This window comes from Rattus norvegicus, chromosome 15, assembly GCF_021556685.1.
Source record: "Rattus norvegicus strain SHRSP/BbbUtx chromosome 15, alternate assembly SHRSP_T2T, whole genome shotgun sequence".
NCBI lineage: Eukaryota > Metazoa > Chordata > Mammalia > Rodentia > Muridae > Rattus > Rattus norvegicus.
The window spans coordinates 40,552,428-40,568,419 of NC_141548.1; the positions used below are offsets into that span (position 1 = coordinate 40,552,428).

The 15,992-nt window shown below is 36.5% G+C and overlaps 1 protein-coding gene across 17 annotated transcripts in view; it reads right to left on the minus strand.

Moving 5' to 3' along the window:
* Positions 1-15,992, minus strand: part of Ints6 (integrator complex subunit 6) — a 140,478-nt gene that overhangs the window by 25,223 nt on the left and 99,263 nt on the right. For 6 of the 17 annotated variants that reach the window (XM_087586163.1, XM_087586170.1, XM_087586162.1 and 3 more), the window contains 9 exons: positions 15,117-15,211; positions 13,496-13,606; positions 12,298-12,510; positions 10,816-10,942; positions 10,050-10,192; positions 8,513-8,714; positions 4,622-4,984; positions 3,780-3,873; positions 643-1,285 (listed from right to left, as the gene is read on the minus strand). In XM_087586163.1, the coding sequence (XP_087442289.1) occupies positions 1,192-1,285; positions 3,780-3,873; positions 4,622-4,984; positions 8,513-8,714; positions 10,050-10,192; positions 10,816-10,942; positions 12,298-12,510; positions 13,496-13,606; positions 15,117-15,211 (1,442 nt within the window). In that variant the 3' untranslated portion in view covers positions 643-1,191. Of the gene's footprint in view, positions 1-24; positions 1,286-3,779; positions 3,874-4,621; positions 4,985-8,482; positions 8,715-10,049; positions 10,193-10,815; positions 10,943-12,297; positions 12,511-13,495; positions 13,607-15,116; positions 15,212-15,992 lie in introns of those variants that run through there. The other 11 variants (XR_015638098.1, XM_087586172.1, XM_087586167.1 and 8 more) reach the window with 4 other exon arrangements.

The following is a 15,992-nucleotide window of genomic DNA, read 5'->3' on the forward strand; positions in this document are numbered from 1 at the left end:
GTCACATCCTTAGTAAATAAAGATGGAGCCCTGTGAGGATGGAGAATGTTAAGTGCCAGATATCCTCATCCTGTGCAAATAAGGGGGAAAAGGACTACAGTCATCTTAAGTCTGTTTCCTCTCCAGTTAGCTTCTAAATAAGTTAAGAATCAGAGAGCAGAACCAAGAGATGCTCTCTGAACCATGTTACAAAGTCAGGTAAGCAAGCCATGGGTCAAATTATGGCATACTAGGCATTTCCAAATATGATGTAACCTAAAGCTACCACACCCTAACTAATGGCTAGACTTGAGTGTCATCTAAATCCTGTAAGAGAGATTGAAAGTTGTTAAGAAACCAATAATGCCCCAACTCATCTATTTTTAAAATTGTTTTTTAAAATGCCCATCTGTCTATCTGCCACAGACTGAGGTATTACCATTATCCAGGCAAGAGTGGAGTATATTGGCATGGCCAACAAAAACTAGGAACGCATAGTTAAAAAGACAGTGCAGGCTACGTAACACATAATTACATTAGTTTAACAAATAATAAGGTGTGTATTGTTTTAATGCTAAAAAGCAAGGCCTTTAGAATTCCATTGTTTTAGAATGTTTTTAAGTAGTTACTTTAAATGTGATTATTTCCTAAACCACACAAGAGTAAAATAGAGCATTTATTGATGGAATAACAAAAGTGCTTTTCTTAAATATTCTTCAAAATACATTTGTACAACTTACAATAATATATCCAAAATAACTGTATATACAAAACATTACCTAGTTTTTAATGTATGTGCTTTTTTCCCCAAAAATTACAAAGTAACTTGTTTTTAATTTTTTTTTTTTTTTTTTTGGCAAAGTTCAACCTTAACAGAGCTGACAATTTTAAAGGTTGGTTTAAGAAAATATAACCTGAGGGAAACTGACACGCAAGAGCCAATGACAAGCAGAGGATCTGAAGAACAGTTTTAGTTTGTTAAAAAAAAAAAGAGGAAAAAAAAAGAAAAAAATTTAGTGATACTTTTCACTTTACAAAAATAAGCTAAAATGAAAAGGTCACTGTAAAATGATGGAAAGGAACTGTAGAATGTTTTTAGTATTTCAAATAGCCAACAATGCATGTCAAAGAATGAATACAAGATTACGACAGTCTTGTATTTACTTTGTATTTGGAGAAGATAATGAAATAAGTGGCCGCGTTCTATTTTCTTTAGTTGCTATTAATATGGTTGATCTGATTGGCTCTCCGATGAATTTCATCCAAGAAGTTCTCCAGTTGCTCTATCAGCATTCGCTTCTTAAATCTGTGTGAGAAAAATATGAGCATTCTTAATCTCCTATTAATGGACAGTACATACTAGCATGTTTCAAAGCGAATGCTAGCTCTGGGAAAGAATCATTTGTTTTAAAGTACAATGAAAAAGAAAACCAAAGGGAAGGGGGGGATGGGAAGAACAACTGCAGTGGGGGGACTAGAGGAGGGGCAACGTCTGAAACATAAATAAAACAATTAATTTTAAAAAATGAAAACCAACACATACAATCTGTTGACAACTACCTAACCATGAGCTGACCAGGGACAATACTAAAAGACACATGCTAAAGTGGATGGAGACTCGGAAGGTCTCAGCCCCAACACAGAACTCCTAAGGAATGCTGAGAGCAGAAGAAATAAGTCTTGCTCCAGGAAGGACACAGCAACTAGTTATCCAATACCAAATGGTCTGCCCTGAAAACATGCATGCATGCACGCACACACACCCCTACCTACCTATGAATGTGTATGTTTTCAGGTAACATTATAAAGATCAAGCAGATTATAGTTATATATTTAGGAATATATATAATGTAAACAAAAGTTAATAGGCTATAGATTTGAAAGCAAGAGTGGGATAGATAAGAGGTTCTGAAGAGAAAAGGAAAGAAGGAAATGATATCATGATATTAGACTCTCAAAAAAGAAACTTTAAAAAATAAAATATCTGTTGGGGACTAGCAAAATAACTCAGAAGATAACGAGGTTATAGACAACCTTGACCAACCATAACGTCCTCTTAACTTATATAAAAGGAGAGCATGACTTCTGAAAGCTAGCCTGACCTCCACATGTGTGTGAAACACACAAAATAAAGTTGTACGAATCTAATGAAAAGTTTGTAAATTACTGTTCAAACCAGAACTGAATTAGAGTTTTTCCTTAAAAGAACTCATCTTAGGAACAGGACAGAATGGTTATTCTTCCTACCACTAAAAAAGAAAAAGGAAAAATAAAAATATACACAAGAATTCTAAGCATTATAGTAAAGTTGAATTGTAAAACAGTTACTGTAGTATCATCTAGTCCTTTTTCAAATTTTCAAAAGTCCCTACAAAATGAAAATAAAAAATTGATAGTAGCATTTACAAAAATCAGTGTTCTACTATCATTTGAAGGCCTGGAAATCAAGTATCACGCACAAAATGTTTCTCAGTAACAAATATAGGTAGATTAAAATTACACACAAAATCATTAACATCACTGATGCTTTTGAGAATATTTCTGGACATTCTATTTCCACTACTTTCTTACTTATAAAATGATGCAAACAGATACCAAAGTTTACAGCAAAGGTGGCAGAAAGGCATGTGCAAGGAACACGACTAGATCCAAGATGCACTAGTGTGTGGGCACATGCCTACAATCCCAGCATTTGGAAGACTAAAGCGGAAGAAACCTAAGATCGAGGTTAGCCTGGGGTATGTGGGAAGATGCTGTCTCAAAAATGAACAACAATACTAAAAAATTCAAGGGATGCTTTGAGGTGAACAAAAGGCAGACTTTTCATTAACAGCAGAATAACTTAAATACTTCAACCTATGAAACATACAGCATTATCTTCAGCATTCCAAGTAGACTGTGCCCAAGCCACTCCAAAAAGAAACACCACACAAAAGTCCTTTCTGTCTAAAGCAGTGGTTCTCAACCTTCCTAATGATGCAATCCTTTAATACAGTTCCTTATGTTGTCGTAACCCCCAACCATAAAACTGTTTTCATTGCTATCCTAACTGTAGCTTTGCTACTGTTATAACAGTCTTGGGCAACTGCTACCAAAGGGCTGTTCTACATAACCCCAAAACGGTCATGACCTAGAGGCTGAGAACTGCTGATCTAAAGCCTTCATGGGTAGCAAGGAAAAGACAGAGAAACAGTTAGTGGGTGGCTATGTTTACACTCAGATGATCATATAAGCAATACGTTTTGTCATAATATTAAAACTTAAGTCCTGAAAGAAAAAAATGTAATTATCTGAAAGGTTATACAACTATGCTTACCAATTCATTGTCTTCATTGCTACATTTTACAATACTGAATCAGTTCACACAGCGAGGCACATAATACTGGGATATTGAACCAACCCCTTTGATTACTTATCTTCTCATGTAAAAATTGACTGCATTCAACTATTACTTTTTCAGGTTATTTCTAATCACTCAATCATTATCAATGTAGAAAAGTGAAAGAAATTAAAGATTTACAGCATCACTAAAAAGCAATGGAGAAGAAAAAAAAAATCAAGAATTTAAAAGAATATAATAATTTACCAGGGAAAAGGTCCATAATTTCTCAAGGACTTATGCGCCTATTTCGGCAAACAACTTTAAATTAGCTTAAAAGAGGAAAAATAGAAGAAAAAAGTTCCACACATTTCAATGAATCAAATGCATGTAAGTATATACCCAACTGCCTTAACAAACAATCACATATGCAAACCAAAAATTATTTCATTATTATTTATCAACAAGCAAGTTTCTTTACCTGGATGCTTCCTTAATGACATTTTGTAAAAATATTAGCCTTGTTTGTAAACTGCCTTGCACATGCTTCAGTAAAGTGAAGATTCTTTCATATTCTTAAAAAAAAAGAGAAGGAAAAACAATTAACTGGCTATATAGAAAAATATTTTACATAAAAATATTACCACTCTTCAAAGCTTTCACAGACCACTGTTAACATCTATGTGCATGAAAGTATGTATCGCCAAAAATAAAAGCTTCCAAGCACTTGGTTTTTCTGTTGTTTTGTTTTTTGCTGAAGGCCCTTCCACTTTCTTACTAGCACAGCCGTGTCCGCTATATTCTGAATGGATGCCAATACTACTCACAATTCTTGTAACCAAGACAGTTCCCTTGCACTCTTGTGACAGCCTTAATGACTCTGGTTTGGGCCTAAGCACATGATCTAGGTTAGTGTCATAATTCATTCATGGTGACAGGGAGTAGAGAGGAACGTTACACACACACACAGGACATTGTTGAGAACTGAATTTGGGCTATAAAGGTATCTCCCTATCTGTTTGGGTCAGCCATTATAAAATTTCAATTCCTAGTTAGAACAGTCAGATTCTGGGTCCCTGTCACATGCATACATGCATACATCACTACATACACGCGCTGCATCTACGGAGTCTTTAGACAGGCATCCTGCTGTCTACCGCCCATACTGGAGTACCTCGAGTACCAAGGTTATTTTAGTGCTTTCCAGCTGAATATGAAATTAAACCTTAATGAATAACCTAGAATAATATGTATGCTTTTACTGAATTTGACTTGTTTTTGCCTAACTGAAGACAAAGTAACAAGTGTTGTCTCTATACATACTTCTTCCTGGTTTTCGGATCTCTTTCATTATTTGTGCTTTTAGTTCAGTGTTGACCTCTTCATGGCTTCTACAATGCATCAATTTCTTTCCTTTGTTGAGTGAAGATGCTGGTATATTCTCTTCAGCACTTTGTTCTTTACTTCTTGACTCCTCATGATTTTCTAAAAATCCACCAACAGTGAGGTCATTGTTTCCTAAATGTTCATGACCAAGGGCCTCTGTATGATTAGTTGATGGTTCCAAAAGATTGGCTGGAGAGGTTAAAAATTCAGTATCCATAGCATTTGTTGTCATGTCTGATGAAAGTTGGTCGGCAACATGATTTTCAACCACATCGTCTACTACTGAATCATTAGTGGCTTCTGAAATGAAACCAAAGAAATGGAACAAAAAGTGAGCTCTGGTATTAAAGTATAGAATAGAAATGCTAAAGAAACACAATTACTACAAATAACTAAAATTTAAACTTAAGACATTTATAACAGAGCCAATTTTAGCCTGTTTTTCTGCCTTATTTTAGCAATGTTATTAAACAAGTTTTCAGTACATACACCACTAAAATTGTCATTGTTATTTTTTGCTTAAGAGTCCTACCTACCTCATCTTAAGCCTACTTCTGTCTTTAGAAACCTGTTACTCTTTAGAGAAAAGTAAATGCTGAATGGTGTTTATTGCTCAAGATTCTGCAAAGAACACCAAATAGTGCACATTTCGGAACACACTGTCTTCTATCTATCCTTTCAGCCCATAGCCATGCAAAGTAATCTGGTGCTCACTTCAGCTCATTAGACTGGTAGACCCAAAAGTTTACTAGCTTGCCAATAAATATAAGATTCTTAGACATGACTCCTAAGTAAGACTTGTTCACCAGCCTCCAGAGCACCAGCTAAAGCCCTCGGGTTCTGTATCTCAATGTTTCTACTACCTGGTTTCTACTTCTCCCATCTCCCTCCATCATACTTTCTAAATTCTACCTACCCCATGGTTTGTAAACATTTCTTTACTGATAATTCTCCACAACTGTTTCTTAGCCTTTGTCTAAGGTTAAAGCTAAAAATCACAATAAGTTCTGCTTTAATGAAAAGCAAGCTCTCCTATTTAAAAAATAAAACAAACCACTGCCCTTCTTTTCAAACATGGAGTACAAATTGCTTCTTCATGAGTGTAAAAGTGAGACAGTTACTGATTCTTCCACCTCTTAAATGTAATTTTAAAATCTCTCATATTTAATTCTTAAAAAAAAAAAAGGTCTCATGCACTTTCGAGCAACCCTGTCACTTACCCAATCCCTTCATCACCATCTTCATCCTGAGATCAGTGCACATGCATCTGCCACCTCCTTCACTGTACACTCATTCTTAAGCCCCTCCTGATATTCTAGGGGATTCTTACAACTCAATGTGGAGTCAGCCTCAGGAGAGCCTCTCCAATGCTTCCTTTGTGTCCCAGTCTTGATTTGCATGATAACAAATTTAACAAGGACTCCAGGTAATCCTCAGCATGCTCCAGTGTGACTAAGTTCTATAGCACCAATGTCTATGCAAGTGTCATCTACCAAATATCTGACCTCAAAGAACTTCCTACTCCCACTTCACCTTCCGCACCTACAACCCAGGAGACGCAGGGGCATCCTTTCGCAATATTCCAGCTCCCTGTCTTTAATAGAGATGAACATTTACTCTATAACTCCTCTACTTTTTTCTAATAATAAAGCTCTTGTAATACATACACTTTCTTCTTTATGAGGCTTAATCCCATGCTAGGTCACTTTTACCAAAGTTCCAATGATATAGTTCTAACACCCCACACTATGGTATCTATCAAGTAAAACACCAGACTTAATGGCCAGTTTACACTGTCTGTTAGCCGTAGGCATTTAATTGGAGTGATGATAAGCGCTGGAAAAATAGGAGCCAGATCTACCACTGTAGTCTCAATTACCATCTAGGTTTGGATCTTGCACTACTTAGCAAGCAAGCCTATTACATGCCTTCTCCCTCCCCACAGATTTCCTTCATTCTCTTCCAAGCTCTAACTTTTCCAGTCATCCTCTCTATCTCGGCAGTACACCTACTTCCTGTTTATGGGAGATGCAAAGCCCTGGATGAGGACTCTCTTCCACACCCTTATACCTAATCAATTTGTACCCACACTCATTTTGTTCAACAGAAACAGCATTCTTTCATTAGCGAGCTGGGTCATTTCATTTCCTTTTGCCTTCTTGGTGGAGATAATGGCCTCTCCCATCTTTATTTTAACCTTTCTATATACTAGGTCCACGATGCCAGTATTTAAACACTCGCAAGCAAAACCACCATTTTCATCATCGTGGATTACTCACTAGTTTAGCTTTACAGCTTAACTCAAAACTAGTTTTTCATCTCCATCCTTCTTTCTCATTTTTTTGGAAAAAGCTTTCTGTTCTTTATTCCACACAAAAAAAGTATTGGTGGTAGTTAAGACAGCCAGAGACCAAAAGATGTTTCTAATTTGCATGGTCTGTTTTCTAAATCGTTTGAAACCATCAACACACTATTAAACTCTCACTTACTGCCTTTCCCAACCTGCCTACTGTTTCTCAAGACACGCTGTCAGGTCAAACCGTGTGCATTCACTAAGCAGGCCCTATGGATGCACAACACTTACAGAACAGTATCAACTATCCAGTCAGTATTGACACCCCTCAGCTATTTGAACATTTTGTGTTTGAAGGTTTAATCTTATTTGATTCTGGGTCCAAGTGAGGTGCATGCATTGTCCTCTGACTCTATAAAACCTTTCTGCATCTCTCTTTTTGTTATGTTTTTCAGTAACAAAAAAAGAAAAGAAAAAAACCCACAGCAAATTTTTTTTCCCTATAAACTAAATTTTCTGACTATATCCCTCTTTTGTTATTTAGCCTGTTTTGCTGTCTCTTTTATTTCCCATGCAATTACTGGATCCAGAGGCTTGGTCACACCGATATTCAACACAGGGCAGAGGAGAAGAGTCAAGGGTATTTAAGAGAAGAAGAGTAGTGTACAATTCCATCAAATGGTACATAATACTGGGTTTCTCTCCATTTAAGATGTTATATAATAAGCCAGTGAGATCACTATGTGCAATTAATAAAAACATTGACTTATTAAGTTTCTTAGATTCCCATACATAAAATGCTAACTAACTAGGTTACTACCTCTATTAAACTATTCAATGGTTTCTCATCATCCTTGGAATAAAATACACAATCTTTATAAAAGGTTCAAAGGCCACCCCTGATTTGAATTCTGTCTTTCCATTCTCTTCTTACTAAATATGCCCCCAATACCAATACAGTAATAGAATTCTTTCAGGTCTTAATACCTTTCTCCTTATGTATTTCTATGCATACTCTTTTTAGACTGTTTAAGCACAGGAAAGCTTTAATTCCCCCTCATCCAGACATTCTCCCTGTCAAATATTTCTAGAATACACTCTCTAACATTTATCACACCTGTAATTGATGAATGACTTTCTTTCCTTGCCTACTGTGTGCAGACAAAAATGACTACAGCCTTGCTCACATCTGTAGCATGTATAAGATGCATTTAATATTTGTGGAGTTTTACTGAACTGAAAAGCATTTATTTTATCTGTTAGTGACAATATTTCTACCAAAACCATTTTTCGAAATATTTGAAGATTTGCTAATATCATTTTAGAACATGGCAAAGTACGAATTTATAAAATGTTCATCAAAAAGACATCGAAGTTACTACATACCAATTCACAATAAATACTCACTGGACTCTGCTGAACAATCTTTTTGTTTCTATTATAAAAATCTCTTCCCTTAGGAACCCCAAAATAGCAAGTAGTATTTGAAAGGCCCAAAGTGCTACCTTTATGCAGAGGAAGGGGTTTAATAAGACCTGGCTGTGCTTGCGTCATGGGTGCAGGTGGTCCTTTCCCTCCGATGTGACTGTTCACAGCAGGGCTCTGCCTTCGGCCTCTCAAGAGTGGAGAGGCACACCGGCGCCTTTTCGGGATCCCTTGCATGCTTGGCTCTCCAGGCCGCTTGTGTTTATTCTGAGGTCCAGCCACAAACTCATCTGCTTCATCTATCATCATACCCTATTAACAGATATAAAGTGTTCTTGGATTTATAAATAATTTTTTAATAAATGGCCACCATTTATTTTAACTGATGAATAACTACATATTTATAGTATACAACGTGACAGCTTGATCTATGCATAATGTGTAGAAAGGGTTAATCAAGGGCGGGCAAGGTGGGAGAGCAGGTGAAGGTGCTTCGGGTGACCTGAGTTCAAAGCCTGGATCACAAGAAAGGTGGGAGAGAGCCAGAACGGACTCCACAAAACTCTGCCCTCTGATTCCACGTGCATGCCATGGCATGAGTGCACATGTGCACACAAACACACAATTCACAGATTTAAAAAACGAAGAAAAAAATTAATTATGGGCTCAGAAGCTAAGAGCACTTACTGCTCTTAACCCACCAAGTTCTGTTCCCAGCCCCCACAGGACAGTTTACAAACACTAAGAATGCAGTTGTAGGAGACCCAGAGCACTCCTTTAGCCCCAAAGCTCCTCTACACATTGAGAATACCTCACAGGTTCACATGCGCATGTAAGTTAAAAAAAAACTTAAAAAAAAAAAAAGGATTCAATGTAATTAACATGGCTAATACATTATCAACTTTGAAGGGGTTAAAGATGTTGGAAATATGTTCTTTTAGCAACTTTGAAATACATAACACATTATTATTAACTAGAATAGCAATGTTGTCGGGAGCTCACTAAACTTATTCCTGAACCTGGGACTTAGTACCCTTTAATCCTTATGTCCCCCCCCCCTTCTTCATCCTCCTCATAGCCTCTGATATCTATCTACCTTTCTACTCCCTGCTAACAGAGAAAATGCCATTTTCTTGAATTTCTATGCAGTTTGTCTGTGTGCTGGGGGTAGAGGGGGACATTCCTGTCAGTGTGGATATGGACATGCCATACAGCGCATGTGGAGGTTAGAGGACAAGCTCTGGCGTAAGTCTTCACCTTCTACCTTGTCTGAGGCAGGGTCTCTTACTCGCCACTGTGCATGCTAGGCTAGCTGGCTCACTAGCTTCTGGGAGTCAACTGTCTTACCTCCCAACCCACCAGAGGGCATGGATTATAAATGAGTGCTCCTGTGTGTGGCTTTTTATATGGGCTCTGAAGACTTGAACTCAGTTTCTCATGCTTACGCGGCAAGCACTTAACCCACTAAGCCATCCCCCAAGCTCCTCGACCCAACTCTTAAGTGTTATAACTAACCTCAATTCTTTAATTGATAAGTTAAATACTTTAATATTAATAATATAATTAGATATTCTTCCCCCAAAATAATTTAAGCTATATTGACAACAGCTACCCAACAAATTTTATCATAGAACATTTCAGAGTTACCTTTTTATCCAGTTTAAAGGGATTGCCAAACGTATGCAACCTTCGAGGCTGATCAGGATCAAGCTCTCTCAATGGAGAAGGTACTTGCTTGAGGTATTCCTGGTAATTCCCCATTTGTGCTATAGGTACACTGTGCACTTGATCTTTTCAGAGAGAATATATCAACAACAAAAATTACTGTCTCTAATAATGACGCTAGCAATCCCATATATGAATACCATCCCCATTTTGGAAGTTAGTATAGAGCATGTATAAATGCAACAGCTTTGAATTCTTCAAAAGTGAAATTTAAAGTACTAATTCTATCTTCTAGGTAAAGTACAATTTTTAGAAAATAGTAGAGTGAAACTAGTACAAGAATATACAAGTGCAGTGGCTTTAGTCATAGCAAGAGTTAATGATGTGATTTACAACAGATGCCAAAGAAACAAGGAAGTAGCAGAATGTGTCATGAAATGGTCACCCAGAGTCAAACCATCAGATGCTAACACAGCCCACGAAAATGACTGTAGGTGTCCACGTGTCTGAAGATTTGTGGTCAACAGTGACAGGAAGAAGTAAAGTAGAAAATAAGTAGTAAATTACCCTTTGAAAACATTTTTAATTTTAATTATGTAAATGTATATGTGTGAATGATTCTTTTACATTTGTTTGAATTAACAATGAGAATATTATAAGCCTATACAGTGTATATTACCATCCCCTTACAAATTATAAAGAAAAGTTATTTTAAAAACAGAAATAATATTTAAAATCATACTCTAACCTTCATCCTGGCCTTTAAGAAATTTGCGGGTGCTCTTTAAAAGGTTAGACCTCATTCTTGTTAAATGATCCAGAAGATTCCGTCTTGGTATATCATAAGCATTTCTAAAGGTCTGAGGCTTTAAATCCTACACAAACACATCCAAGAATTAAATATTTCTAAACAGAATTTAAGATCTCTTTAGCCTGAAGCATGACCCAGAAATGAAATATAAAATATCTAAGCTAACTAGGCAGCTTTGAAAGAGCAAAAGAAAACAAAGACACATGATATAATATTAACTACACCAGTTTAGGGCCAAATGACAGCGATTTTATGGTAAGCTCAACAAAATAATTTCACATCAACCTTTAAGTTTTAAGATGTTCTGAATAAGGGAAGCAAATCAATTAACAAAGCCTTTCTCTAAACTCTAGGAGGTTCTGAACACCACTCTGACACCTAAGCACGTGGCCTGATGACCAGAGTGTGAGTTTATAGCTGGCTGACATCATCACAGCTAGCTTAGAACACGTCCACAGTCCAGATGCCAATTCTCTTGATAGCAGTCTTCTATCACGAGTTCTGCACTTCTCTGACCTGTACCTTGCCTACCTTGGTTTTCTTTCCTTCTTCTTCTTTTTAATATATATAGTACTGAGAGTTAAACCAGGGACTCTCAGATGTTAGGCAATCAGTCTACTATTTAACTACATCGCAAATTACACCAGTTCACTAAGAGCGGATATTTAATCTTAAAAAGGTTCAATTTACCAACTCTTTGGGGTTGCGCTCTTTTTGAATTTGTGTTATACTACAAAAAAAATATTCACTGGCTTTAACCACAATGAAGACTTTTTCTTTTTTATTCTGTATGCTTAAGGTTTAATTCTTATGTTTATCATTACTTCAAATAATCTGAGGTGATTATGCTGTGAAGGGATATCCACTGCTGTAGCTCCTCTTAGCAGGCTTTTCCCCATTTTGATTATCACAGCACCTCTGTTAAGTGACTGTGTGAGAACCTGCCCTATTCCATTCCACCTCTCCTCTGATTTAACCACAATCACTTTGATGTAATTACAGCAGTTTTTCAGTTCTAAATCACGTGGGTGAAGTTCTCCAAACTTTATTCCTTTTCTAAAACTGGTTCAGCTATCCCAGACCCTTTATATTTCCATCTACAGAAAAGTTGCTGAAAAGAAAATAATTTTAATAATAAGTTATAAAGCATCTTAAGGTCTTTAGTGTTGTGAATTCTAATATCAGCTCTGTAATTTTAAGCAATCTTTAAGCCTTTATTTTCATTATCAATTCATTCATTCACATACATATACAATGTCTGTTTTAACTCTAAAACTCAATGGTTCAGTGATAATATAAGTATCATTCTACAGCCATATAAAAATGGGTCTTTTGAAGCCTAGACAAATTGTTAATATAAACTGTAACTTGCTCTAACAGAATACAGCACAACTAAAGCAATGTTAAACTGACTGTTACCTTATTTAGTAAAGCAACCTGGAACCCAGTGTACTCCTTCATATTAAGGTCTAGCAACCTGTGGGGAACATCCTCCGAAATACCCTGCAGCACTTGAAAACCTTTCCTATGCGCCATTGACAACCCATGTGACCGGCTTCGGACTTTAATTCCAGTTTCCTGCACTACTTTTTTGCCTACGGATCCGATGACTCTATCAGATTCTATTTTGGCCTAAAGTAAAAAGAAACAAAAACCGTTTCAATACAATCTACACATTCATAAATCAGATGCTAGTGACTATGCTCTTCCACAAATTATTTATTGAATTTAAAAATTTTAAATCAAGTAATCATAGCTTACATTAATTATAGGTAAGCCAAAAAACATACCTTAATAACAATACCTTATCAGTTAAAATAATACAACTCAAACTTTTGCAACTAGATAAATATTCCTTCAAGTTACTTTATTAATACCCACCATACATAAACCATGAAGTTTGTTTCATAAAACATTCCCCATTCAGAAGCAACAGGAAATAATACAACAAACACCTGAAGACACTTCAGCACAGAACTGCATACACATGTACAGAGGCAGCAAACTTTAGCCATATTTTGATTCCTTTTAAATTGCAGAGAGAGGTCTAAAGTACTAGAAAACTTAAAAAGACATTCATGATTTGGAGTAAACTGCCTCTGCTTGATAGTCACAGTATCTTAATAGAACTTAGAGCCAGAATAATAAAAATCCCATAGTTTTACAAACAGTTCCAAAGAAGCTTCTGGGTTTGAAAGAAAATACATACAGATTTAAAACACAAAGAATGGTATTTTTCCCCCCTAAGGAAAACATCTTTCTAAATTAAAATCTTGAAAAAAAAAACAAAAAAAATCATATATAGGATGTTAAGCCATATTCATAAATAAGAAATTGTAAAAATGTAGAATCAACAAGAACTTGTTTGTAGTCTTAGCACACTTGTAATACCAGCTACTCAAAAGACTAAGGCAGGAAGACAGTCAAATTCAAGTCTGACGTGGATTAACTTCCCTCAAAATGAAAAGGTTGGCTAGGGATAATAACTTGGTGGCAAACTGCCTACCATATGAGAAACCCTGGGTTTGACCCAAGTACCACAGCAATAAAAAGAGACTATTAAAAATGTTAGCTAATAGTCAAATCCCTAATGCTCACTTCTACTTTCTGACATTACCTGCTGACTCAACTTTTTGAGGTATGAAATGACACTGTAGCTGAGTCCATACTCCATACTGTCTGCTATCAGATTAGGTGCGCCCATCATTCTAACAGCTTTCTTCAGAGGCTAGAGAAAAGGAAATAGCATTCAACATCAAGTGTGTTGAAAAATGTTCTACATAGTAACTTTTAAACACCTTCACCCCAACTTGCATTCTTTGCCTTAAAAGGAATACAATACAACAATACAGTAGTATCATTTGGACTTTAGGAGAATGTTTAATCAGTGCCATGAAAATCAATTTAAGGTACTTAATATGAATTAGAGGCATAATAATTTATTCCAGGGCAGTAAGAATCAAGTCTTGAAGTGCTCAGTACCATGGAGAGATACTCATTTGGAAGACAGAACACAGGCAAACTGTGGGGCCAGTCTGAGTAGTACCTGGGGAAAGCAGCTAGACACACAATCTGAGCTAGTGACAGAATGTGTCCTGAGTTAGCTCTTACTTTTAGGAGGAGGAAAGGACATCTATCTTTAACAAGTTACGATATTACGTGACTTAATACCAGGAAAGCACTTATGAAAACCATTTGCATGCAGTAAGCATTCGATAGGTTCTGACTGTCACTATTACTATCACTAACTGAGCTTTTCATCTATCATCACCACTAAACAAACAAGCAGATAAATAAATAAGATATTTAAAGAAGTCTTAGAAGCTCATGAAATTTACAAGGCTCAGAAGTTCAGGGACCTTAACTGACTGGGGAAGCTCAGATAAACACATGGACCATAAGGCCCCTCCCTCCCCAATAACACAGCAAACAGGCTGTGAATGAGACTGCAGAGATGACACAGGAGAATAAGAATAGTCAAAAATTTAAACCCATATATAACAGCAACAATCTTCAGTAGGAAGGAGGGATTACTTTAGAGTCACTTTATACAGTAACATATCATCCACAGACACACCTAATACATGTAGAAGAGATAAAGACAGAAAACAACTCGATGGCATGGAAAGTACATAAGCTCTGCTGAGTCCTGGAATCAAAACCCAGAGCTCATATTTATGTAACACTTATGAAGCTCTGGGTAAGTCTAAAAAAGGTTGCTGAAGGTAACAGAGTCAACATATCTACCAGTTCCTTCCTTCCTTACTCTCTAACACCACAAGTACCCTGTGTTAGACTTTCAAAGAAACTTAACTTTTACAACCATAAAATCAAGCTATTAATCTAATGATATAGGGACCGCTTATAAAGATTAGTTCTGGACAGAGGTATAAAATTCTTGCATCAAAAGAAGACTAGAATTAGAAATGACCACATACTTTCAGTTCCTGACTTCATCTTTGAGGCAGAAACAAGTCATTTCTACCTTACAGAGAGACTTTAAAGACTAAACACTGTTAATACACGCATAATGATTATGACAGTACCTGGCCTTGGCCATATAATATTCACATAATCTCACAACCACTATTAGTCTACAAACCACTAAAATCTGTAATTACACTCATTATATGTTATCTGTACATTCGATTTTCAGGTTATTTATAGGGATGAGTAAAAGGTTATAATACTGGCAATAAGCTATGTGTCAAGATCTATTTTAACAATATTATTCTTACCCCAAGATAGTAGGGAGGCATTGTCTTCAAATAACTTTCAAATGACTGTCTCCATTTCAGTGTTGGTTTTGCTTTGTGCACTTTGAACAAGTCATCTAGAACAGTCAATAGAGTAGCATCACTCATTGTTCTTAACTCTAGTCAAAGCTCCTCTCTCAAGTCTACTTTGTTACTGGTAAGGCACTTAACACCAGAAAATCTTAACAAAATTAAGAGTAGTAAAGTGGGCTCTAGCGGATTTTGTTTGTAACTCGATTTTAAAGGTGAAAGGCTGTTATGGTCTAAAAAAGAATACATAATAATGAAGCAGCAACAGAAAATACACAAGGAAAAAATCATATGTACTGCTAGAAAAATCAAGTATGCACAGTATACAAGAGTTCCTATAAAAATGTAACTACTAATGTCTTTACTACAACTTTTAAATCTGATGGTTTATAGAAGGAATGTTTCTCAGTACTGCTCAAAAATGACAGCCATCTTGAAACTAAAACTAGACCCTAGACTTTCTCATATATTTTAAGTAGTTTCCAGGATTGGGGACACAGCTCAGTTGATACAAGTATTAATTACTGGCAAAAATGAAAAAAACTATACATGCCCATAATCTCAGAGCAGAAAAGATAAACAGACCTCCAGGGCTCACGGCCAGCTAGCAGCAAGCCCCAGGTCCCATAAGAGATTCATGGTGTGGCCAGCTACGGCCAAGCAGGCAAAGGTACTGGCCATCCGTCAAGCCTGCTAACCTAAACCTAAGCTCAAGCTCAGGCTCCCACAGTAGAAGGCAAGAACAACTCTCACAAGTGATCCTTTGACCACCAAACATGTGCCACAGCACATATGAGTACATGGTCACATAAACACATGTTCTCACAC